The 27,675-nt window shown below is 32.2% G+C and overlaps 3 protein-coding genes across 7 annotated transcripts in view; 1 reads left to right on the top strand and 2 right to left on the bottom strand.

The window, feature by feature from the left end:
* LOC132924035 (putative nuclease HARBI1) overlaps window positions 1-11,101 on the top strand; it is a 59,988-nt gene extending 48,887 nt beyond the window's left edge. For 2 of the 5 annotated variants that reach the window (XM_060988095.1, XM_060988094.1), the window contains 6 exons: window positions 5,249-5,475; window positions 9,509-9,648; window positions 9,728-9,855; window positions 10,032-10,329; window positions 10,401-10,711; window positions 10,868-11,101. In XM_060988095.1, the coding sequence (XP_060844078.1) occupies window positions 5,256-5,475; window positions 9,509-9,648; window positions 9,728-9,855; window positions 10,032-10,329; window positions 10,401-10,711; window positions 10,868-11,078 (1,308 nt within the window). In that variant the 5' untranslated portion in view covers window positions 5,249-5,255 and the 3' untranslated portion in view covers window positions 11,079-11,101. The remainder of the gene's footprint in view (window positions 1-5,248; window positions 5,476-9,508; window positions 9,649-9,727; window positions 9,856-10,031; window positions 10,330-10,400; window positions 10,712-10,867) is intronic. The other 3 variants (XM_060988096.1, XM_060988098.1, XM_060988097.1) reach the window with 3 other exon arrangements.
* On the bottom strand, window positions 4,248-4,910 carry LOC132924039 (uncharacterized). Its single transcript, XM_060988102.1, has 2 exons — window positions 4,629-4,910; window positions 4,248-4,493 (listed from the first exon to the last, which is right to left on the bottom strand). Exons 1-2 carry the CDS (start codon window positions 4,793-4,795, stop codon window positions 4,349-4,351), a joined length of 312 nt encoding a protein of 103 aa, XP_060844085.1. The 5' UTR covers window positions 4,796-4,910; the 3' UTR covers window positions 4,248-4,348.
* Window positions 11,102-11,432: 331 nt separating the features above from the next.
* On the bottom strand, window positions 11,433-12,398 carry LOC132925163 (uncharacterized). The gene is made up of 3 exons (XM_060989583.1): window positions 12,108-12,398; window positions 11,903-12,029; window positions 11,433-11,556 (listed from the first exon to the last, which is right to left on the bottom strand). Exons 1-3 carry the CDS (start codon window positions 12,295-12,297, stop codon window positions 11,433-11,435), a joined length of 441 nt encoding a protein of 146 aa, XP_060845566.1. The 5' UTR covers window positions 12,298-12,398.
* Window positions 12,399-27,675: the final 15,277 nt, after the last annotated feature.

The raw sequence follows: 27,675 nt of genomic DNA, 5'->3' as shown, positions 1-27,675 counted from the left end.
ACCTATTGTGTCCATAGTATTACTATTTGTTTTTGTGTATTTTAATTCTTCTAGTGATTTAGAATACCTATTCTATTAGGTTGAATAATTTTTTTTTTACTATAGATTTCCTTTTATCTGAAATAATTGAATTATTAAAAATTATATTTTTAATGTTTAACTAAGTTTTCCAGTTCATTGACACGTTTAGTCGTGGGATAAAGTCTTTGTACATTTGTGTGATTTATTTTCCTTTTTGCTATTAATAATGTCCCAACATCAGTATCGGTTCATATTGACTGTCTAAATCTAGAATACCTGTGCCGTTTATATTTACTACTATTGTTTCTGAATTATTTTTACATTTAATGATAATATTATCCTTAATCGCAACATATCTCCAAGAATTTGTATTGTCTAATCTATGCCATAAACTAAAATTAAAATTAAAATTTTTTAGATTTGTAGTGAGCGCGTAGTGACCTCAGGTACTTGCACTGCACGCGTTATACATATATTTCTCTGTCGTATGTGACTAGACGAAGCTCGGGTTTGGTTGAATAAGTTTAACAACAGCAGTTTGAGTTAGTAAATAATGGTTTATTGTATTAAGACAAAAATATAAATGTTTTAATTGTAATATATTTAATAAGTTTGTTGACAGAGTGAAATAACTTTGATCGAAAAATTAGTTAAGTTAAGACTTTGGCTCTGGACTCAGAATACAAGCGGCGAGTTAAGGCGCCGTCCAACAACCTGTACCTAAGCTCTGAAGTAATAGTGGGAATGGACTTAGAAAAGCGGCGATGTTAGGGCACGGCCCAACGACTAAGCTAAGTCTGGTGATCTGGGATAGTAGACTAATTCTAATCGTACAGCGGGTAGAGACCTGTATATATTCCCAGTCTCCGCTGGACGAATACACGGTAAAGAATAGAAGTGGTAGATAAAGGAAGCCGAAAATATATTGGGAGAACTAATATTAATCTTTCTAAAATTATGATTTAATAGTACAACTATTATTGTTCTACTTCATATAGGTTGTTTATCGTCTATTTCTTAAAATCGAAATCTAATTAATGTAACATATGTAACATTATGCGTAATCAACTAAAACAACATAGGTAGTCACGACGACTCGTGATATTTTATTTATTTAGCGTATGGTTTGTGGTTACATGCATTAGAATTATAATATGGTAACGTACAGTAAATTTAATTAATTAATATAATATAAAAGATGAATAAAATGAAAATAAACAAGTAAAAAAAGAGAAAATATGAGTAATATTAATAAGGTAACGATAAGGTGTTAGAGATCTAGTTCTAGTTCCTCCAGCCATTTAATAAATTTTGGAGGGGTTGTGAGGCAGTCGATTCTGGGACCTTGGTAGGCGTGGATAGGACATACAAATGCTATGTGATAGATGGTCTGCTTCTCTGCTCCACAATCACATTTTGGTGAGTCTCTCATGCCCCATTTGTGCAAGGAATCTGCACATCTACCGTGTGAGGTTCGTATTCTATTAAGTGTGCACCATAGATTTCGCTGTAGGTCAAATCCTGTGGGTATATGTCCTGGTGATATGTTACATAGGATGTTGTCGTTCTCTGCCACGGCTGCCCACGTTTGTTCCCATTGCGTCATCATGTCGAAGTTTGCATCGATTAGGTCCTTAGCTGTTTTTGGTGTCGGTTTTCTAGACTTCAATCGTGTTTTGGTCGCGTCGTCAATAAAATTATTAATGGGCAGTTCATGATTGAGACTTATTTTTGAGAGCTCTTTAACTAAGGCACTCGCTCTGCGAAGTGGTGGGGGGGCAATTGCTGTTAATGTTGGGAGCCAGTGAGACTCGTGATATCATTGCAATATATGCTAACTAATATTAACATAACAGCAATAGTAAAATGGTTACGTCGATATATATATATATATATATATAATACTTTGATATTAATATAATAGTAATAGTAAAGCGAATTATAGTATAAGTGTTTGTCTGTCATTGATGTATATTGGGGGGCAGTTACGGGGGCGTAAAGCGTTATGTAAGACGATTTGGATTCGTTTATTTTTATTCTCCACTTTAGAAACCACCCTTGGAGTTGGTTAAGGTGGGTTTGTAGTAGAAATGATACGGTTTCAGGGTTTGTATCAGAGATGATAATACCAGTATCATCTGCGAAAGTTCCAAAGGTCGTGTTATTGTTGTGTGGGATAACTGAGGTGTAGATATTGTAGAGGGTTGGAGCAAAGATGCTTCCTTGGGGAACTCCAGTGATAATTTTGTGGTATTCAGAAAAAGCATCGTCGTATGAGACTGAAATGCCTATTGCATAAGAAGGATTGAATGATTAGGTAGTAAGGGGTTGGTAAGAATCTGAGTTTGTAGAGTAATCCGGGGTGCCAGACACGGTCAAATGGTTGAGCCACGTCAAGAAATACCCCTGAACAGTTTTTTTTTCTAAGGCTGATGCTACGACATCGACAAATTGATGTAGTTGGGGCGTAGTCGAGTGTTTGTATTTAAACCCTAATTGAGTATTTGGAATAATATTATTTTGAATTAAAATCGGGTATATTCGTTTAGGATGATTTTTTTGTTAAGTATATTTTTATGTTAGATTCGATCGTCATAGTTTCTAACTCTTTAGTGGCAACAATAAGCTTATTTATAATTTCTCTATTTTTCTTATTCTCCAGTTTAATAACCCTAAGCTGTTTTTCTAAAATATTTAATTCAGTAGTGTTTTTATCAGTTAATGTTTTAATATTATTAATAGATTTAAGAACACAATAATAATCACATAGGCCGAATAAGGTTTGAGCTACCTTTGTAATCGTTCTGAATGGAAACCGCCCATTTTATCTTCATGCCTATTTCTTCAGAAATGATTATTCGTTTAGACCGCATATTTTTTAATTGTAAATAAAAAACTTTATTGTTAAAAACATCGTAACTACTTAGCTTGAGTATTTTTTAATGGCCTAATCCTAGCCGTTCGACAATTATTTCTTTGTCGGTGCTCCCGTTCCAAAAGACTAACACCGGTTCCGATTGTTTTCTTCGTAGGTATCGCTCTATACACCTAACCCTTAAATTCCCGTTTTTCGCGCTGATGCTACCTTGCATTTGTTTCAGAATGGGAAAAAGGTATTCATCTTTGTTTTTAAATATTCGACATATATCTTGACTTAAATATTGTTATAGGTGGATATGATAGAAATACAAGATAGAAAAACAGGAACAAAACCGGGTAGTCAAAAGAGGGTCTGTGAGAAAAAAAACAATGCAACAAAATCGAAAAAAGTGAGTGATTTTACATAACCCATCAGGGGAACAAAATTATAATTAAATTATTCTTTTAAAGAATGTTTCTTATCGAGAAAAAATTGGAAAAATGATGAAAGATCAGAAAATTGCACTCGAAATTACAAATTCAATGAGCATTCGGCAAGACGACGGGATTTTGATTGTAAAGGCACCTGCTGATGAAAAATCTACTGACTATTGGACGTTGTCACATTATAAAACGAAAAACATTGAGCATGTTGATTCTAAGGACAGGTGATATATAATATTATTTTACTATCGCGCTTCGATTATAACTAAATAACTATAGTATACATTAATACTATAGTTATTTATTTTTTAAGTAAGATATTATTATAAAAATAATTTTTGTATGAATATTTTTTACAGATGGAAACATGCTGAGTGTTCGATGAAGCTTGCAATAACCGATCAGGCAAAGGACCAAGCGATATCGAGTGAGCTAAACGAATTGGTTCAAACACTTTTCGACCGATTTATGAAAGATTCAAAGAAAAAAATTACACGTATTTGATATGTATTATAAATAAACTATGTTTATAATAGTGGTGGGAATCATTTAATAAATAATAAAACTTTGATTACAATATATTATGTCTATTTTATTTAAATAAAAAAAATAATAATGAAAATGTAATAGCTCGTACATGAATGAAATATCATCATTTTGTATATTGCTATAGCTGAAATCATAATTTTGAATATATTGGTTTGTAAACTCGTTTCGTTGACAAGACAATGGTAACCCGTTTACGTCAGACTTGATTAACGCGTAAGCTGTATCGAATGTTTTTTGGTATGATTCCAACTTTTTCTGTTTTTCAACTATTTACAAGTCTATACAATGTTGTAATTGTTTTAAACAATGAAGATCAACGTGAGATAATGTTATGTAATTATCATTAGAATATAAAAAAATAGTTGATTGGTTTACGTTAACAGAGTAAATAGACATAATATATTGTAATCAAAGTTTTATTATTTATTAAATGATTCCCACCACTATTATAAACATAGTTTGTTTATAATACATATCAAATACGTGTAATTTTTTTCTTTGAATCTTTCATAAATCGGTCGAAAAGTGTTTGAACCAATTCGTTTAGCTCACTCGATATCGCTTGGTCCTTTGCCTGATCGGTTATTGCAAGCTTCATCGAACACTCAGCATGTTTCCATCTGTAAAAAATATTCATACAAAAATTATTTTTATAATAATATCTTACTTAAAAAATAAATAACTATAGTATTAATGTATACTATAGTTATTTAGTTATAATCGAAGCGCGATAATAAAATAATATTATATATCACCTGTCCTTAGAATCAACATGCTCAATGTTTTTCGTTTTATAATGTGACAACGTCCAATAGTCAGTAGATTTTTCATCAGCAGGTGCTTTTACAATCAAAATCCCGTCGTCTTGCCGAATGCTCGTTGAATTTGTAATTTCGAGTGCAATTTTCTGATCTTTCATCATTTTTCCAATTTTTTCTCGATAAGAAACATTCTTTAAAAGAATAATTTAATTATAATTTTGTTCACCTGATGGGTTATGTAAAATCACTCACTTTTTTCGATTTTTTTGCATTGCTTTTTTTCTCACAGACCCTCTTTTGACTACCCGGTTTTGTTCCTGTTTTTCTATCTTGTATTTCTATCATATCCACCTATAACAATATTTAAGCGATTAGTTAATGTTTTTTAGTTTATACACAGTTTTAATTAAATGTTTAATAATTTCAACATTTAAAAAAGTAATAGTAACGTTATATTTATCTTTACCAACTATGGCTTAATATTTGATTCTATTACAATATAAAAAAATATATAGATATATTTTTTTATACTTACATCGCTTACAGCAAAGGATTCTTCATCATCACTCCTAAATGAATTTTGTTTTCAAAAAAATGTTTTTTTTTTATTATAGCCTCACTATGAAAAGAAAAGTAATCACAAAATATCAGCGTATGAATACAATACGCGGTGTTAATAAACTGGGATGTATTAAGCCTTGCCTAGCTGTCTGTATGACGTCGAATAGCATATTGGTCTCGGATAAGCAGGGACGGATTGGGCCATCGGGAAATCGGGAAATTCCCGATGGGCCGCGTGCGCTACCAAACTCTACGGCTGTGACCTGTCGCAAACTAATAAGTAACAACAATTAGATATAGACGTTTTTTTCTTATTTTAACTTGTAATTTTTTCTCATAGTAAGAATTGCAATTTTTAAATAACGATCAAAAAGCAATAGGTCAATAACTAACATGAATAAGAAATATTACTATATAACGCATATATCAGTATACATTTATAACAGAAAATAAATAATCATTATAACTTATAAGCAGGGCTCGGGACTTTATATGCTTAAAATCTTAAAGATATGCGCATACATATGCACCAAAAAATATCAAAATATGCGCTTTAATATGCATTTATTTTTAATTAAAAAATACATACTTATTCAAATTTAATTTAAAAAAAAAACATATCTTGTATATATGACTAAAAATGTATATTTTATACATGCTATATTACTAAAATAAAATGTAAAAACTGTTGAATGGGAGGTCTTTGGATTTTTCAACACTCAGCATCTTCTATACCTAGCAATTATAATTTTTATGTATTAAAAAATAATCATTTTATAATTCTAATTATGTACTTACTTGCGTTACACTGGATTATCAAATGTTTTTTTATGTTCTCGACTTTGAAAGACCTTCTATTATTTGTAAGTAAAGTTTTATAGGCGGAAAATGATCTTTCTACGTTTACCGATGTGATGGGAGCATATTTAAAATATGTCAGATCATTAATATCTAAGTCTTCTGGTAAGTCTTTCATGTCAATTAATTCACCATTAAGAATGTTTTTAATTTTCTTTAGCATAGCAAGACCAACATTTTTCTTCAATACATTTTCCATCTTTGTACAGATATTTTTCCCAGTTGTCCCAGTAAGACATTTCATTGCAACACTTACATTGTCAATAATTTCAATTGAATCAGCTAAAGAAACACCTTCAGTTTGCAATTTTGTAATTGATGTAGTAAGAGAACTAAAATTTGATTTTATGTAGACTAAATCATTTTTAATGTGAGGTGTTGCCAAGTATTTTTTTGCATTTTTTATACTCAAAGCATCCTCTGAATCTAATTTATTTACAATATTGAAAATTATCTCAAAGTGTTCACAGTAATATATGGCTGCATTTATCCAGGTGCCCCATCGTGTTATTACTGGCTCTGGAGGTAAAGGTAAATCCGGTGCCTCAGTTTTAAAAAGAAGCATGCGAGATGGAGCTTTTCTAAATATAAAATTTGATATTTGAAATCAGCTGATCAACAGATTCATATTGGCTTCGTACTTGTTCAGCCACCCTGTGTAGCCCGTGAGCAGTACATGTAACGTGTATCATTTTGGAATATTTTTTTTTTTTTTTGAATCGTTTATTTTTATTTAGTTATTAAGAAGATCACGGCACCAATCTCTTTTAAGCCTTCTGGGGGGATTTCCAGGAATTGTGAGGGAGGAGAGGTTTGAGATAAGTGGGTTGGTATGGGAGGGGAGCTTAGAATGGAAACGTTTGTAATAGGTAACTGCTTCTTCATGAACTGTTTTGATTTTTAGGTCAGTGTGTAAAGTTAAGTTAGAGATGTACGGTTCAGAATTTGTGATTTTGCGAAGAATTTTGTTTTGAAGGGTTTGTATTTGATTTATGTTGGTTTTTTTAGCATTGCTCCAGAGTTGGAGGCCGTAGGTCCACATTGGTTTAATAAGGGATTTATAAATTAGGAGTTTGACATTTAGAGAGGTATGTTTGTTGTTTGAGATTAGGGTTTTAAGGAAGCGGAGACGTGCATTTAGGGCCAGTTTTTTAATTTTGATGTGGTGTGACCATGTTAGGCGGCGGTCAACTGTCAGGCCTAGGTATTTAGCCGATTGAGATGGTGGTATTAGAATATTGTCTAGGGAAACTGAAGGACAAGGAGGAATGCGAAGAGTGAAAGTCGTATGCTGCGATTTGGACTGGTTAACTTTGATATGCCATTTTTTATACCAGTCAGCCATGAGATCGAGATGGAGTTGTAGGTTTTGGGAAGCTATGTGAGGATTTTCATGGATTGAGATAATAGCTTTGTCGTCTGCAAACTCCGCAACGGTAGTGTTTGGAGAGGTGGGTTGATCCGACGCGTAAATGTTGAACAAGGTGGGAGAGAGGATACCCCCTTGAGGAACACCTGAGTTGATTTTTGCTATATCCGATAGGGATGTACCAACTCTGACCTGAAAGTAGTGTCGTATATGCACCTTTCAGTGATATACCTCTATCGACACTTGAGTAACCAAAAGACTATAAATTAACCGGTTACAGTTTGGTACTCTAGACGTCGATATCGCTACCTTACTGTTTAGACTTTCAAACTTCAACGACCATAAATTAACCGGTTACAGATCAGATTGAAAGAATACAATTAACGTTGGACTACCTTCACCGTTTATACTTTAAATCGTCAACGACCATAAATTAACCGGTTACAGTTTGGATTTAAAGCATACGTAGAATTGTGTGGCTACTCAAACAAAACATATCATTTTCGGATCGGAAACACTTTTTATTTAAACAAACACAAAATTAACAATCAAACGTATCGCAGTATTGACATACCACGACTATCTCTCTTACTCTACTTTTTGCCTTATATCTAGTTTACAACTTAGCTGCCTCAGCACATTTGCTTCCCTGGCCTACTCTACAAATATGTTTACTATTTTGTTTATAAACATAGAGGAAATTCTATAGCGGAAAACGTTTTGCAGAATGAACTCCAACGTTTGAAACGTTGAAAAGGTAGAAATTCGTGAGCGCTTGGTTTAGTGCGGTATTTTATTTAACCGTGGTGTAAGACATAAAAAGTTAATTGTGATAAGTCGTGATATTAACAAAAATTATATAATCAATTATATTATTTGTGATAGTAACATATAATAATTCATATTATGTATAATTATTTTTATTAAAATTTTGATTTATTTAATTTATTAGTTAATTTTGTTATAAATAAAAAATTGTTATTTAATATTCTTTTTTAAATGAATACTTTTATTTATTCTGAGCTTTTAAGACCCAATACTATAAATCATTTCTTTAATGAAATTCTTGTAGCCTTAAGTAAGAATTGTTGGTTGTTATTTATTGTTACTATCCTCAAGGTACATTCAGGGCTGTCCCGAAAAATATTTCATGGATGGAGGGATTAGAACCATGAATTTGCCGACTCAAATTTTTTTTTTAAATATTGTACTGTGTTATTAGCAATAGCCCTAAAAATAAAATAATTAAAATGGTTTTTACCATAAAATGATTGTAATTCTTAAAAGGCCTACCTAACTGCTGTTAGTCATAAAATATAAATTAAAAATAATTAAACATTGTCTATAGCTTACAGGTATATTCAATTAGATATTAATCCTACGGTTCTACAAAGTTCCCCACAATGTTGCTATTTTGTTTATATCAAATTGATCTACTACATCTTTTTCTACACTTAAAATCATAAGGGAATCTATTCTATCATCACCTTTAGATGATCTTAAATTTTTTTTAATTATTTGTAGTTTACTAAATGATCTTTCATTTGTTGTGACACTTACAGGTGCAGTCAATGCCAATTTACAAATGTTATTAGTCTATGGTAAAATGTGTTTCATTTGTTCGGATTTATTTATAAGAATATTAAATGACTTAAATGTATTTGAATCACCATATTAACACCTTTTAAATCCCAGCTCTCTAGCTGGCTGGCTGCAATAATGAAAATAATATTATGTAATTGTAAAAGGTTTACTAATAATTGAGCCTCTACTTTAAATTACCCACCACAGAACTTAGAGTCTGAGAATATAATATTTTGTCAGCTATATTTTATACAAAATAAATAATAACTAATAATAAATATACTATTATATGAGTTAATATATATAAATATTTTTAAATTAAATACTGGAGATACTGATTGCCATGAATATATAAACGTTGTCAAATTTGCCAACTAAATATTACAAAATTGTAATTGTTGGGGGGTGTAGATACCCCCCATGCCACCCTCAAAGGACAGCCCTGGGTAAATTATTTTCCATCTTTTCATTCAATGATTGACTCTTTTTAATTTCTATTTAGATGATGATGAAAATATATTTGATGTCTTAGGTGAAAAAAAACTCATCCCAAAAGTTAAAAACTATGCTCAAAATGTTGTCGCCATTTTAAATGATTCTGATTTTAAAAGTCATTTTAGATTAAATCGATCATCATTTGAAGTAATTAATTAAAATTAATAATTTAAAACAAAGAAATGTTTAGAATTAAATAGTCAATGATTTTGTTTTGTTTTAATAGGTGTTGTTTAAAGAAATCATTATAGAATATGATTTAAGTGAGGACAATATAGTTGGTGAAAAAAGTAAAATAGTTGAAAATCACATTTTATTAAGTATATGGTACATGGCCAATTTAGAGACATACAGGTAAAATTAAAAAAATTTAGGTACTTAGTAATAAAAAAAAATATAGTAATTTTAGACCGGCAAGTAAATTTTTAATTTTTTTTAACCCAACTATAATTTACTTTTCTGTAGAATATGCTGGAATTTAATATGTATGATTTTATACATATAAATAACAATATATTAAAACTATGTAGACAACTTGGTGATCGATTTGAGGTGTCAAAAAGCAATGCACATGGTATTGTCAGAAAATTTATTTCCATTATGGAAGTGCATAAACATAAGTTTATTAAATGGCCTCGGGGAAATGCTATAAATCAAACCATTCAGGATTTTAAACATCTTAGACCAAAGCCTTTCCCTGGTGCTTTCATGGCCTTGGATGGATGCCATATTAAAGTTCCTGCTCCCTGGAATAAACGTAGACGAATGAGGCATATTGATCAACGTTGTTATATCAACCGCAAACATGTAGCTTCTGTAGTCTTACAGGTTGGTCATTACAAAATTTTAAGTTGAAAACTATCACTTGAGTTGATTTTTATACATTTTATTCTTAATAGGGAATATGTGATAGTAAACAAAAATTTACAAATATTTTTGCGGGCTGGCCTGGTGCATCACATGATGCCAGGATTTTTAGAAAAAGTAGCATAGGTGTTGCTTTAAATGATCCACTACAGAATTTAGTGCCAGAAAATTGCTATATTTTAGCAGATTCTACATATCCATTATCTCAAAATGTAATGGTTCCATATCGTGACAATGGTGCACTAACAGCTGAACAGCATAATTTTAATAGAATCCTCAGTTCATCTAGAGTAGTTATTGAATTAACATTTGGAAAGTTGTTGGGACGATTCAGGCGGTTTAAGTATGTATATATAGAAATATTAAATATTGATATTTAACACTGTAAAGTATATGGCAAATAATAATATTATTAAGTGTACAATATCGTTGGTTATACAAATGATTTAAAATTATTTTATAACATACCCATGTCTAATTAATTTTTTACATTTTCTAGGTACCTTGAAGTTTACAACAAAGATTTTTGTGGTGCTTTTATTTCAGCCGCATGCTGTTTGCACAACATATGTATGGACCAAAATGATCAAATTGACTGTACAGATTACACTTCTCAAAATCAAGAATCCAATTTTAATATTTCTGAAATAAATGTAACTGCAACTCATAAAAGAAATGCAATTTGTAATGAATTATCTATAAATACATAAATAAATCAGCCCTGGTATTATTAGTTAATAGTTATATTTATAGATTTAATAGTTCATAAAATAATTAAAATTTAAACAAACATAATAGTACATTAAAAACAAAATAAAATATTCATAACAAAACTAATAAGTTGTAATAACTTAAAATGAAAAATTGTAGTAATAAAATTGCAGTTTTCAGTCTTTGAAAATACATACATAAATCAGCACTAGTAGTTAAATAGTTCATAAAATAATTAAAATTTAAACAAACATAATAGTACATTAAAAACAAAATAAAATATTGTAGTAATAAAATTGCAGTTTTCAGTCTTTGAAAATAGATCAACCTATGGTCTTGTAAAATAATTACTTTTAATTTTTACTGAGTAAAAGCTTCTCCAACAATTCAACCTTTTTTTTTTCTATATCATTTGCTTCTGTTAGTTTATTTAAAAGGTTTTCATGAAAAGTTATTTTCTTTTCATCTCTGGTTGCCCTGAAAAATAAATTAAAATTAATCTAGAAAATCTGGCAATATATGCATTGAGATATACCAAATAAAATAGAAAAATACATAAACATGTTAATTAGGCAAAACCCTTCTAAATATGCTAATTAAGACTTTATGTATTCAGAGGCGTAACTAGGATTTTTTTATGGGGGATGCTAAATACTTTTACCTAACTTGAGTTATTGAAGTTAGTTTAGTTTATATCTAACAAGTCACTAGTCAGCATGAAAACAGAACAAATTATATCTACATTGAAAATGTATGTAATATTCAACTGTGTAAACATGAACAAAAGGTCTATTCAAATAAATACAATTTTTTAATTACAAACCTTTCTTCCATAAGTCTTAACATTTTTTGTTTCTGACGACAACTCTCTGAGATCTTGGGCGATTTTCTTTTAGAACATGTTATAGTGCTTGAAACTGGTGAACCAAATAATGTAGAAGACAAACATTCTAAAAACATTGTGTTATCTAACATTAAATATCTAAAAGTTCATTCCTACATTTAACATAACATGAAATAATAGTTACCTTTAGGTGGAGAAACATTTGATGTAGATCCTAAGAACTCATTCAATATATCATAATATTTCCATGTTTGACAGCCTTTACCAGTAACTTTTTTGGATGCATTATCGTGTACTTTATTGAATTGATATTTTAATCCACGCCACTTATTACTACAGACGTTAGCATTAAAACAATAATTTTTTTTTTTCATTTCTGAAGATGTCTTCCCACAATCTATTTTTGTTTCTTGCTGATAAAAAATATTTATCTTTTTCTCTTCTAAGCTCAATTAAAAGTTTAATAGCTGAATCATTCCACACACTTATGATGCCTTCAGATGTTTCATCTATTTCTTCAGACTGTTGAGGATTTTGTTGATCTAGAACTATTTCTTCATCATTATCAATATCGTCAAATAGTGATCGGCGCACAGACTTGTTTTTGGTCCGAGGGATGATTTCAACAATTTCTTCCTCAATATAGTTGTCTATTATAAAATTTGAGTTATCCATAATCGTCATTTTGCTATGTGGGTTGGCTTTTGCGTGTTTAACAAAAGATATATTTCGAGACATAATAGTTAATAGGTAACAGTTAAAACTTTTAAATTATATAAATATACTTTTTAGTAACAAACTTAATCCACAACCACGAATAATAATATTGTAATAATATAATATATTGTAAGTGTAATTATAAAAATTCATCAAATATTTTAAATTTAAATACGAATAGTGATAACGATAACGGCAAAAGTAAAAACAAAGTCAACCACGGTTTCGGTTACTAAACTTAACAGACCAAACGCTGGATCATGGCGTTTGTAATGTTTGCAAACGTTTACTGCTTCGTTTAGCAAACAGACAGTCCGAATTTCTCCGTTATCAAACGTTTGCAACGTTTACCGCTATAGAATTTCCTCATAGTCACCTATTACTACACTCCCCTATGTTAATAAAAATATGCCCTCATATTTTATGCTTAATACTATTATATTACAATTTAAAAATATATATATATGTGTATTAACATCATCACATTATCACAAATTTTGAATTTATAGCAAGTAAGGATGTAGTTTTTATTTAGGATTATCTGGATTTTGGCTTAGGATGATTGTAAAGAGATTTACAATTTGTTCAAAACCTTTCTTGATCTTTTCGTCTATTATTATTTTTTTGTCGTTCTTCTTTAATTGTCTCCGATGTTTATTAATGTTGAATGGTTTTTCATTCTTTTTTAATTTTTCTATGTTGAATTCAACCTTTTTTATTGATTTTTTTAATTTTTTTATCATATTCACATTTTTGTTGTTGTCCGACATCTGAAATGTTTATAGCATGATATTAATATGCTTTAAAATATCAAGTGTTTTTTTTTTTTTTTTTTTTTTTTTTAAAATACAGATTTTAATCTAAGAGTAGGTGTACATTTTTTTTTTTTTTGTCAGGAGTGGAATGCGATGTATCAGGAAGGGATTTTAAATCTAAATCATGTATTTTATGAGTTTCCTTATTGTTTCCTTCTGCTTTCTGTTATCCTGTTATCCTGGGTGTAGTGTATTGTTTTGTTGATGTTTTGGCCGATGATACAATGTAAATTATAATTATACATTTTTTTTTTTTTTTTTTATTATTATTCATTTCTGGGTGGAATAGGTGGTGGTAAGGTCATAAATTCGGTTTTAATTATTACAGGATAAATTTTGTAAATCATGAAACCTATTATGATTGTGAGGATTGTTAGCCATGTTAAGTATATGATGTCTCCTAAGAATTCATCTACAAATGGTTTGTTATTTTTTTTTAGGATGATATCATTTAAGTATTTATCTATGTTTGGTATTTGTTTAGTGACGTGAAAGTTTGGTATTTCATTGACCCAATCAGTATTTAATATTTCTGACATATTGGTAAAGTACATATTATTATCTTTGGTTTCTTCATAATTGGTTTTTAATGATTTTATTTTTGTCCAAGATACTGGTAACATTCTATTAATTTTGAATTTGTTTCGGTTATTATTTTCACATGGGTACATTTTTGGGATTAAAATCTTTTCGTCCTTTATTAATTCATAATTACATGGTAACGATATTTTAATTAACCCTGGATAGCTATAGTTTATGTTAAGTTCTTTTATAATTGTTGTATTTAATCTTTCAATTTTTATTTTTAGAGTTGGCTGAGGGTTTGTTAGTGCATAGGTGTGTATTCCTATTTGTTTAATTATTGTAGAATCATCACCTTGTTGTTTAACACATTGAAAATAACAATATTGATTAATTACGTCTAATGGTAGGTTCTTAAATATTGCTTCTACACATTTTGGTGAGAGGGTGATATCGGACGAGAATTTAGGGATGTAACATAAATCAGTAATAGGTGGATCACAATGTTGTAATCCAATTCCTGAAATAATCCTATGTTCGTCATTTATATAATTATTTGCGATATATGTTTTTTCTGATTGTATAAGACAGACAGAGTCATGAAATTTAAAGTGTATCGGTATGTATTGGTACAATTTCCATTTAACAAATCTTTCTTGGATTGGTATTTTTATTTTTATTAGAATTTTTGTTTTTGAAAATTGACACTCAGCTATAGGTAAATTATAATACGCTGAAAGATTTTCCCACGGAATGGCCAGTTCGTACCCATCTTTCTTTATTGTGTTTTCTAGTTTTATGAGGTCATTATACAATGTTTTGGACTCTATTATTCTTGGTGGTATTTTTTGTAACTTACAATGTAAGTGAGTACTAGTATCTCTTTCATAGTTTGTGAATTTTAATATTATTTTCATGAGGTTGTATATTATCTCTTGGATACCTTGAATTGTGTTTTCGTGATTTGTTTTTTCTATTAAATTATTTGTTTTTTCTTCATTTGTGAATTTGATGAAATTATCTTTTAACAATTGTATATTATTATTTGTATTTTTAGTATATTTGTTTAATTCGGTTGTAATATTAATTAAGTCCTTATGATCTGACACAAAAACATCTTTAAATTTATTAATTTGTTGATTTAACTCTTCTTCGTTTGTATAAACATTTTTCAATTGTTTTTCAGTAGCTATATTGCAACAGAAATGATAGAGGTTCCCGAATAATTGTATGCCTCTCTTTGATCTATTATTTTTAAGGTTGAGGTTTATGATCTCTAATATATCTTTGTCGTTGTCCTCTATATTTTTATTTATGGTAGTTAGGGTTTCTAACGTTTCTTTCATAATATTACAATAATTGGTGTTTTTATTTCTACAATATTTTTCTACTCCCCAGCTATAATTGATGTTATCTGGATTCTTATCTTGGATTTCTTGGGTATATACCAGAGGAATACTTTTGTCATATAAGATGGCTTCTTGGATTTCTTCGAAAAATGCTCCGGGTGACACAGTTATAGATAAATCTTCTTCAGCATATGCGTTGGTTATTGATATGAGAATTAAAATATATTTGGATAACATCTGGAACAGATCATTGGTTGGTAATTGGTTTAATTTTGTAAAATAATTCTTATAATAATGTATTTATAATTTGTATTCTAATTTATACATTTTCATGGAAAGGTTTTATTCGTTGTACGTGTATAACGTCTAATACCTTTTTGTTATTTAGCATTAATTCTACTTTATAGTTTACATCTGTTAATTTTTCAACAATCGTAAAAGGACCTCTATATTTGTTAGCTAACTTTTTCGTACTGTTTGGTTCCTGAAAATCGAATTTTATTAATACCTTCTGTCCGGGTTTGAAGTTAATGTTTTTGTGTTTTTGATCGTATAACTTTTTCTGAATTGATTGTTCCTTTTTTATTATTTCTGGTATAGTTTCTCTAATTATCTGTAATTGTTTTAGAGATTTTGTAAGGTTAAATGTTTCATTTTCCCCAGACATTAATTTGTTATCCAATGGTTGATTAGCTTCCATGCCATGTAGTAAATAGAATGGGCTGACTTTTAGTCTTGAGCTAGGACAAGTATTATATGCAAAAACTACCATTTTGTAGTATAAGGACCATTGTTTTTGATTTTCATTTACGTAGTGCGTTAGGCTACTGCAAATAATTTTATTCATTAGTTCTGTCATACCGTTTGTTTGTGGATGGTAGGCACTTGAGAATATTTGTTCAATTCCTAGTTTTTTGCATGCATACTCTACTTCCTTGTTTTTAAAGTGAGTGCCTCTATCACTACAAAAATATTTAGGGACTCCGTAGGATGTTATCAGTTCCATAAGGAAATTTATTGTGGCTGCTCCGTTTGCATTCGTAACTGCTTTTGAAAAAGCCATCTTTGTTGCGTTGCAGGTTGCTACAATAATATATTTTTTCCCGTTGGACGTTGGTAGTGGGCCTAGATAATCAAATGTTAGTCGTTGTAACGGTTTTCCCGAAATTAAAGGTATTGGTTGTAGTAGTCCGTTGCTTTTACCTGGAGGCTTTTTGGAAAGCTGACATGAAGTACATGTTTTTATAAAAGAATAAGTATCTTGTATAATGGTTGGCCAGTAATATTTTTCTTTCAATTTTGATAAGGTTTTCGTAATACCAAAGTGTGCTGAAAAAACGGATTCGTGGTAGGACTTTAAGATAGTATTTACCAATTTAGTCGGAATAACTAATAAATATTTTATGCCATGTGGTGACCAATTTTTGAAGTATAGTAGTTTGTCTTTAATAATGTATTTTCTGGATTTTTTATAGTATTTATTTTTAGTATCTCCTGATAGGGATAAAAATATGTTTTTACAATATTCGTCTGTTGACTGTAATGTTCTCAGTGTCTCAGGTTGTATTGTGTCGAAATTAATTGTGTCTATATTTTCATTGTCGTCGTCATCGTTTAACACATCAGCAATTTTCGTTATGTTAACGGGGTAACGCGAGAGATAATCTGCAGCCGTGTTCCATGAGCCTGGGCGATGTTTTATTTCAAGATCGTATTCTAAGAGTTTGAAAATAAATTTTGTAATACGTGCTGATGGGTTTTTCATCGTTTGATAATACTGTAAGCTGGAATGATCGCTAAACACAGTTACTTTTCTCCCTAGGAGATATTCTCTGAAGTGGTTTGTCGCAAATACTACAGCCGACATTTCCAATTCTGTTGTTGTATAATTCTTTTCTCCTCCTTTTAATTTTCTAGAAGCATAGGCTATAGGATGCCTTTTACCGTTGTTGTCTTCTTGTTCCAGTATACCAGACAATCCTTCTAGCGAAGCGTCAGTAGTAACAAAAACTGGGTATCCATCTTCGAAATGTGCCAGAACTGGTGCTGTGGTTATGGCCTTTTTTAAAATTTCAAAAGCTTCTTCCTGTTCTTTTCCCCAAACAAATTTATTATCTTTTTTTGTTAAACTTGTCAAAGGGCTTGCTATTTTTGCAAAACTGTTAATGTATTTCCTATAATAACTTGTAAGTCCAACGAAGGCTCTTACGTCTTTTATTTTATTTGGAGTTGGAAATGAAGTTATCGCTTTAATATTTTTTTCTAATGGTTTTATTCCTACGTTTGATACTGAGTGTCCAAGTAATTCTATATTTGAACTAAAAAAATTGCATTTATTAGTTTTTAATTTTAGACCCGTTTCTTCCAATCTACTGAATATATCTTTTAAATTAGTTAGTGCTTCTTCAAAATTGGTTCCGAAACAACATATGTCATCTATTACTACAATAATAATAAAAAAATATAGGTACCTACATCATATAATTGTATTATAATTTATAATAATTATTGAATTAATTATTTAGGTATTTTATTGTGATATTTAATTGATAGGTACTTTTAAAAATTATTAGAAACACATTTCCATAATATGAGAATGATAGCTAATAGTCAACCTAAAAACAAACATGCAAAATCAAACACATTCTTATCCTAGTAATAACTAATGAGTTGTAAAATGTAAGAAAAAATATGTCTAATATTATTTATAATTTTAATTTTTAAATGACTTATTAATATAGGTGACTGATAGTTGCATTAATAACGTTAGTTTTATTGAAACTGAAACTGTTGGTATTGGCAATAAAGATAATGCAAATGTTGGTTTGAATGTAATTGAATCTAATGATCATCAAAACATTTTTAGCGATGAACTTGTACCTAGTAGATTTTTTTTTTAATTTCGGAAACAATTATAGTTTAGTATACAAAGGCACATAGGCAAAATAATATTATTTACAATTTACAAATATATACATAAGAAGGATTTTTTTTTATCTTTTATTTTATAATTATTCTTATTATAAATTTTGATTAGGCCATATGTCTTTGTGTCATTGGTAGTTTGTGAATAATGTGTATGTTATGGAGGTCTCCACAACCGAGTTTGTTCGTTAGTAATAAATACGCGGTGTTTAAGTTATCACTAATACTTTATTAATATAATCAATTTTAAAAGAAATTAGTTACACAGAATAATTGTTAGACTTAAGAAAATAACAGAGGCTCTGCTCGATGGTCTGCCAGGACTACACTAAATATTACAAAGACGGCGAGACACGGTAGGGGCTCGCTCGGGCTCAAAACTGTCCACACAGCGAATTCCCTAAAACCGTGTTACTCTATCGGTTCACATGTTAATATGCTTACACACTATACTATATTATATTATATTATAACTATATCTTATTCTGGGTATAGCATACAGACAGGGGTTCACAACACCCCCGGACTACATGAGACATGGGGGTCTAATGATCACCATGTTTCACTTCATCCGTGAGTTCTGATGCTCTGAAGTTTTAGAATTTTGAAGGGAGTGTGTGGATTGCACATACTCTGCTACATTCTGGGGTTCTGCTATTTCCGGTCTGTAGAGTCGAGGTAGATTACACTTATATTTGATCAACATGTACAGAATTATTACTATTATTAAAATGACAATACAATAAACTATAATAAAATGATGATCTGGATTTACAAATATGTTGGTATCGTTGTACATTTTAGATAATTCTTTCAGTTTTTTAGCATCTTCAGCTAACTGATTAAAATTTTTAAAATATTTATTTGTATCTATTTGCTCGGGAACACAGCTGTTAATTATTTTTGGCATTTTTAATATTGCGTGCAGATTCGGATTTTCTGGAACGAAATCTCTATGAATTTCTGATGATAGGGTTCTTGATGGTGTTAAAATCAGATTTTCTGTATATATAACACAATTATCGGAAATTTGAATTTTTCCTGTACCGTTGAGTAGGATTCTGCTTAGAGTTTTGTGCGCATGTTACTGTAACTGCCTGCGAAATGCAATAATATAACCACGCGTATTGTAGATAAAGCTTATGCCAGATTGTAGTATTTAGGTTCAGATATTTGAAATTACAAGCTCCTATCGTTTGATACGGGAAATTGTACAAAGGTACCTCACAATTATCCTGGTGTTTAGATTTACTAATAGCCTCAGGATTTACACATAACTTAAAAGAGAACAATGTTTCACATTTTTCATACTGATCGTCGGTTAGACTGAAATTATATTCGTTAGTATCGCTTATTGCCAAGTACTGAGCTTGTGGTTCAATGATTAATATATTACCTTTATTTGTAAGTATCGGAAGTGGAATATTATGAAACAGGTTAAACCGAAGGTTGGACAATAAGGGTATACGGGTTACAAATACGAGATTCTGTTGGATGTACTCTACGCTTAACTTGGATGTACGGAATAATTCCGGGATAGATAAATGAGATTCAGTTATAGGTAGCTCTAGTGTAGAAGGTAATGTCAGTTGTATTTGTTTAAGTTCATGAATCAATTGAGATGGGGGGTAGACATTTGTATGCATCAATCCATTTAATGCTGAGTTGACAATGGATTGGAGGTTTTGAGTTTCCCAAGCGAATTGGTTTAGGAAAACTGTCAATATTGCAGTGTGCTCCAGGAAGGTGTTTTGTATTTCCAATACATTGATTGTTGCCTCAGAACGCCTTGATTGTTCTTCTATTCTGTTTATATTCTGCTGCAATTTCTGATCATCTGTTAGCAGTTCATGCATGGTGGAATTTACGTTATTTATGACTGAAGAGACTATGCGTATCTGTTCCTCTGATAGATGAACATGTTTATCCTCAGAACGAGCTAGATGTTCAATGTTTTTGTAAAAGAATTCTGCATCCTGATCGGAGCAAACTCCAAAAAGAATGTTTGCTAGCCTTCCTACTGCATTTATCAACCCACGAGGTTGTCGGTTCGGATGTTCAGAGGTTCTGTGGTCTGACCCAAGGACTCGTATGACAGAATTGAGATTTGATTCAATTTCTTGCATGAACGGAACCGTGGATTGTATTTAATCCGTACACGCACTAGTTAAGATCGAATCCTCTCTTTTTTTCAATTGTATTCAAATGTCGTTTGATCATGGAATTTCTGGAGTATTTAGTACTTCATGTAATAAGTTTACAGATTCACGTAAGTGATGAAATCCCAATTGGTGTAGAAAATGCGAAGAGGTCCCATTGCTTCAAAGTATAAGCCCGATGAGTTCTGAAATGAAGTAACTTGGAAACTTCCGCTCTGAGAGTTTGAAAGCCCACGACATACCATTGAGGTTCTGAAACACAATTTAGATTTTATTCATGAAATTTCTTCAAGAGATTTTTGTGCAATTTTACATGTTTATTTTTTTTTAAGATGGTCACATTCGGAGAGTCCGCATTAGTTTCCACCACTGTGAATGGTCCTAACCACTTAGGTGATAATTTTCCTTTACTTGTTTTTTCTTGCACCATGACTTTATCACCTTCATTGATTTGCAAAGGCACAGCTGTACGATCATATAATTTGAGGGGTGATCACCGGAGCAGAGGGCACATTTTGGAGTAGTATCCCGTGGATTTGGACAGACCGATGAAGAGTGGAGTGCACCGCAGTGGATACAGCGAGCTGGATAGCCGCAGTACGATTATGTATCACTTTAATTCTGGCAGTTGATACACTGGCTTATAGTTTTTGTTTTGTATGGTTCTTCCACTTTTATTTTGGTGTGGATAAGAGATGTCTGCTTATAAATGTCATTGGAGTGAATTGTCGGTTCGAGGTCGACGAAAAACAACGGTAGTGGGTGTTTATTGATTTTATGTAATACGTTTGTTACTTGACGGACCTCAAATAAGCGCAACACAAGCTCTGATTTGATAAGCTCTGTGGGCGTGGATGGATGGAGATTGCGTACGACCACACGCGTTGGTTTGTCTTCCTTGAGCTGATAAGTGTGGTATTCAGATTTTTGCTCTTTGAGGAAATGAATCAGCGTTCTATAGGAAGCTGGGTTAGTTGTCATAATTAGACGGTCAGTAGAGGATTTGCAGGAGAAATTATCTACTCCAATTTGTTCAATTAGTTCTGAACAAAGATCTGTAAAACAGATTACTCCTTTAACAAAAGCTGGAGGGGGGAGGGTTGATTTAATTCCGACATTGATGTTATTCTCTGGAAACGACTCGTTAGAAATCGATGGAGTAGGTTCTGTTGAAGTGGTGGGCTGTGATTCATTTTGTGAGAGCACTTCAAAGCGATTTGACGTAAAAAATAATTTTTTGTTGATTTGCATTTTCTGCGAATTTGGTTCGGAAGAAGAAGAAGAGAGATTTCTTTTACTTAGATTTATTTTTGACTGTGCCACGAACCATTTTCCGGATGAAGAATTTTTCATGGTAACGTCTTGTTTACCGGCTGAGTAATTAGTGTTGACAGAAGTTGAAACTTTGTTTAGGCGAGCAGGCTGTAGTTTGGTAATGTCATTAGGTTTAGTGCTGGATAAATTTGTGTTTTTATTATTGGATGTAGATTGCGGGATAATTATTATTGCGATAAAGTCGAGGTTATTGCCGCCGCAGCGGCGTGCGATAAGAGAACACACAAGTTATTGTAGATATAGTGAACACGTAGATAAGCGACTATGAGATTATTAATTTTGTTATTTATATCGATTATAAGAACAATTAGAGAAACTAAGTAATCTTTTGCATTACTTAGTCTATGTTAATTTAACGCAGATATTTTAAGTGTAATTAAGTATAGTTTGATACATAAGACCAATATACAGAATAAATAATGTCACAAGACGGAGCGCAAGCAGTGTGCGCGACGGATGCCGAACGCGAACTCCTATAGAATGATAAAAAATATATTTAATCGTTTTGAAAAAAAAAACTCACCATTTTCAAACATTAACAACATGTTGTAGTCTGTCAACAATTTCAACTTTATTAAAGTATGCCTTAGCATAGCGTCAAAGCTGTAGGTGGGTGCGGTATAATAGTATGCTTTCAAGCACACATCTCGAAAATTTTCGAAAACGTCTGCCAGTAACAGTACATCAATTTTCAAATACAAATCTGAATAGTCACCCAGTGTTTCACAATCAAAGTGACTCCACACTTCAGTCGCAAACTGATATTCAATGTCTTTAATGTTTTCTCCAGTCAATGAACTATAAAAGTCAGCAATCAGTGGTAAAGTTGTTTGCTCAAGTTTAGACCAGTCATCCGTATATTCATATGGATATACTCCCTTTCGGGTAACAAGTGGCATATCCTCGGCAGAAAAATGTTTTGACGTTTCACAAAATTTCGAAAAATCTGGTGTCAAAAGATTTTTATCCAAATTTTCCAACTTTGTTGCTATAAACCTACACGTATCTACGAACCGTATGGTAAAAGACCTACTAATATATTTCGAAAAAGAAATAAATTTTTCTTCACTATTAGGAATGACTTTTATTGTATTAGAATCTAATCCTAATTCAGTAGCAATAAAATGAGCGTCGTAATTAGTTTAGTTGTGGAAAAAATATGGAACGAATTTCGGTTGCTTTAAATCAAAATTTTGAGCATAACGACTGTCTAAATTTACCAGTCAGGTGACAATGATCGCGGACTTTTTCAATTTCATTGAAGCTACATTTACACAGATTACAATGTTTAGTCTCATTATGCCTACGTGTATCTTCGTCACTCATACATATTGGGACATTTGTCTTTAACAACTCTTCAATTTTAATCCCCACTTCAACAATATTATTAACAAAATGCCTTGTGACCTCCTCTCGACTATCACTCCCACGATAAATAATTGGAGAAGTCGGTATATTGAATTGTTCAACAAGCTCCAGCGGTACGTCTTCGGACCTTGACTATAAATCCATAGCTCATAGGCTTATGCCTATGTGTTATAGTCGTATGCTCGCCTCGGCTGTCGTCGGTCTTTACTAGTAGCGCCTCAAAATCCGCATAAATTGTGAAAGGGTGTCGTTGTGCATTTTTCCATGCTTTAAATTCAAGCATTGTGTCGACATCAGGCATTATGGGTAGAATAGGTTTATGTGAGCCACAAATAAGTTTATGTTGTGCAAGTGCTATTTGTCCACTTAGTTTGTATTTTAAATTTTGATTATCAAATGATGTGAAGCATCGTTTACAATAATATACCGAATGTCCGTGTAAAGTAGTTTGTGATCGAATAAGACGTGAAAAATTGGAAATATATACATAGTGACTTTTTTTACCGTCACTGAATAAAAATTATATCAAATTGGTTAGCTTTTTCATTATCTACTACTTTTTTTTTTTTTTTTTTTTTAAATCGTTTATTTGTGAATTTACAATCTATACAAAATGGTACAATAAGTAAATGTGATAATAATTATAACTTATAAGTGGCAATGAGGAAAGTACAATGAGTAGAAGTTTCACAATTCCTACGTGGAAGGTAATTTAGGAGGAAATAGTAATATACAAGGTTAAGATTAATGTGCGTTGAGAAGATCTCTGGGCCATTCACGTTTGAGGCGTCTGGCTGAGTTGTCTGGAAGAGCATTGATATGAAGTTGAGCGATGAGGGGGTTTGAGTGATGTTCCATATTGGAGTGCAGGCGAAGATAATATTTGATAGCTGTATGTTTAATGGTGGGTATTTTGAGGTCGTTATGAAGAGCAATATTTGTGACGTACCAAGGGGCTTTAGCAATCATGCGGAGGCAGATGGCTTGAAATGCTTGTATGGTTCTAGTGTTCGATGGTTTAGTGGTACCCCAGAGAGCTTCCGTATGACCAGATAGGTTGCAGAAGGGATTTGTAGAGTAGTAAACGGTTGGAGATTTGCATATTAGATTTCATGAGAGGCCTGAGGATATGTAGGCGGCTGTTTAGTTGTTTGCGTTTAGTTTTGAGGTGGGGGCCCCAGGTGAGCCTTCTGTCAAACAGTAAGCCGAGATATTTGACTTCATTTGTGTGGGGAATAATTGCATTCTCAAATGATATATGAGGACAGTCACCTGGGCGGAGGGAGAAAGTTACATGAGAAGACTTGGAGTCGTTGATCTTGATTTTCCATGATTTGAACCAGTGAGATAGGCTGTTGAGATGATTTTGAAGTAGGCTGCTTGCTTCGAAGGGGTCTTGACTAGATGAAAGGATTGCGGTATCGTCGGCATATGTCCCTATTAGGGTGTTTTCCGTTGTAGGAATGTCAGCTGTGAACAATGTGTATAGGAAAGGAGCGATGTCACTTCCCTGAGGGACACCGGCTAGAATGTTTTGCGTGCTGGAGAATGTGGTTTTTAATTTGACTCTGAATGTTCTGTTGTTTAGGTATGATTTTAGAAGTAGGTAATAGGGTGCCGGGAAGATTTTTTTAAGTTTGAATAATAAACCATCGTGCCAAACGGTGTCAAAGGCTTTAGCTACGTCGAGAAAAAGTCCTGAGTAGTATTTTTTTGTTTCTAGAGATGGAGCAATGTGGTCCACTACGCGGTGAAGTTGGTGAAAAGTTGCATGTTTGGCACGGAAACCGAATTGAAAGCTGGGAAGGGCATTTTGTTTGAGTGCAATATTCACAAGTCTTTTGAGGAGAAGTTTTTCAAAAATTTTTCCAAACGTGGGTTGTAAGCTGATTGGTCTATACGATTCAGGCATATCAGGTTGTTTGCCTGGTTTAAGTATAGTAATAATTAGTGCTGATTTCCAAGTGGTAGGGAAGTAAGGTAGCCGAAATATAGCAAAAAAGATGTAGGTGAGAAGAATGATGGTTTTTAGTGGTAAGTTTTTGACTAATTTGTTGTTGATTAGATCATGGCCGGGTGACTTATTATTCTTGAGTTTTTTTTAACAATTGATAGAACTTCGCCAGGAGTAGTTGGGGGGCTGGAAGTGCCATGGGCAGAGGCGATGAGATGAATTGCTCAACTTGAAGCATGTGAGTATCATCAGGGGAAATGTTGTGAGGTTTAAATGTATTTGCAAGATGGTTAGCCAGAAGATCTGATTTCTCTTGGTCAGTGGTAGCAAGATTGTTGTTCTGATAGCGTAGAGGGGGAATGGTAGATTTATGCTTTAAAAGAGATTTGGTTTTTCTCCAGAGAGACCCATTTGAGGGTGAAAGAGATTGAATATGGGATGTGTATAGTTGACTTTGATGTTTCTTGAGAGTTGACTTTAGTTTGTTGGAAAAATAGTTGTAACGTTGTTTGTCAATCGGGTAGTGAGTTCGTTGCCAAATGTTTCGAGCCCAACGTTTTTGAGATATGAGCTTTCTTATTTCCGGAGTGATATTTCTACTAGAGTTGTCTTGAGTTACAGATGTGGTGGAAGATATTCGAAATGAATCTTGAATGTTGTTTGTGAGGGTGTTTATGGCAGTATCTATATCGGTGGGATTTTTTAACTTAATGTTTAAAGAGGAAGAAGTTGACATAATATTGCGAAATTTGTTCCAATCTGTGCGTTTTTTTACGAATGGGTGGAAGGGAACATTTGCTTGAATTTTGAGGATGACTGGTGTGTGGTCAGATGCAGAGTCGTTTAGATTAGAAATGTTTGTATGGATGTGATTGGGGAGGTTAGATAGAAAAAAATCAAGGTAATCAGGGTGACGGTTTGCGTGAGTTGGCCAGTAAGTAGGGGAGGCTGGAGAGATAACCTTAGAGCGCTTTATTGTTATAAAGTTGTGTAGAGTGCGACCTCTAGTGTTCTTTGAGCGACAGCCCCATGTTTCGTGCTTCGCATTGAAGTCAGCACCTATGATGTATATGTGATTAAGTGTTTAAATAAATAGTGACAGATCTTCTGTCGGAAAAGGTGATCCAGGTGGGAAGTAGGCTGATGCAATAGACGTGGGTATGGAGTTAATATTTATAGATGTAGCGACTATCTGCATGATTTAGGTTGAAAAGGCGAGTGTGGGATTTTGGTAGAAATTAGTAGTGCGGCACCAGCATGAGCTGAGTCATCGGGGTGATTGGCTTGGAGGCAGTCGTATCCGAAAATTTTAAATTTTGAGCTGGAGGTCAGATGAGATTCGGAGATGAGAGTTATATCTATGTTTTTTTCTGCGAGAACAAGTTTAAGTTCTTCCGTGTTGTTGGTGATTCCGTTTGCGTTCCAAAGAAGAATGGTTAAGGCGGATAACTTATTTTCTGTCATTGTTTGAGATAAGTTTTTCGATGAGTGATGTAAGTAGGGATATCCCCCTGATTCATCAATCCCCTATTGATTAGCGATCTGAATTCCATGAAGAAAAAACGTGAGTTGATCCGTTGTGTTATTCGGAACACTAGGGATAGGAGATTCTTGATGTGTTCTGTGTGAATGATTGTGCGTATTTTGTGGCAGGGGAGGGAATTCCACTTGGGTTCAGAATTGTCTAAAGAGAGAGGTCCGTAATCGCTAGTACCGCGTAAAGCTATTTCTTGACGCCCACAAATAATAATTGTTTGAATAATAGGAATTAATCTCTTTCTATTTTGATCATTTTGAATAGTACGCGCTGAATCTAATTTTTGAATAATATTTTGACAGCTTTTGGAATAAACAGCTACAAAATTATCTGCGCGCATAGCATTAGATTTGTGAAATTCAGTTTTACTATGTTCATTAAATTTCTCTATCGCTTTTTTCCAGTTATTAAAAGGTTTTACAACTAATGTATTAAGTTTCTGGTGACTGCCTTTGCCACCAAATTCGCGACCAAATATCGCACAATATTTACAAACTGCACCTTGTTCACCGATTCTCGAATAAACAACCCAAGGAAAACGCTTAATCCATCCTAATTGAAACTTTAAATTTTTTTTTTTGATTTGTAGTTATTGGAAATTTGTAATTTTCGTCTGGTGACCAATGATCATTTAATAATTTAAATTTTATTTCATCACATACATTTTTACCGAAACAGTAGCCAATATCGTTGTCTTCAATTATTTGCTCCGCGTCCAATTTTAATATATTATTTTCGTTTGTTTGCAAATATGTGGGTGAATGACTACATGATGGCGCTGGCGTGTCTATTTGTGGTAGAAAAATAGGAACATTATCAGTCTAAAATAAAGTTTATGAATCAATATTTTGGTAATTAAATTACATAACATATGAAATAATATAACGTACCTTTGAAGTTTAGAAAAATAATTTGACAGTACATTTTTGTTTTCTCGTTTACTCATTATGATGAATTTAGAAAACGACGTGTTTGTCACAGTCTTGCAGACAGCAAAATGGTATAATAAATAATAATATAATTATAATTTACACAAATCTAATATTGTTGTTGTTAATCGTCGCTGACCCC

Source organism: Rhopalosiphum padi, chromosome 3 (genome assembly GCF_020882245.1).
Source record: "Rhopalosiphum padi isolate XX-2018 chromosome 3, ASM2088224v1, whole genome shotgun sequence".
Lineage (NCBI taxonomy): Eukaryota > Metazoa > Arthropoda > Insecta > Hemiptera > Aphididae > Rhopalosiphum > Rhopalosiphum padi.
The sequence above is the reverse complement of the archived record's forward strand: the minus strand, read 5'-3'. Positions and strand labels throughout refer to the sequence as shown.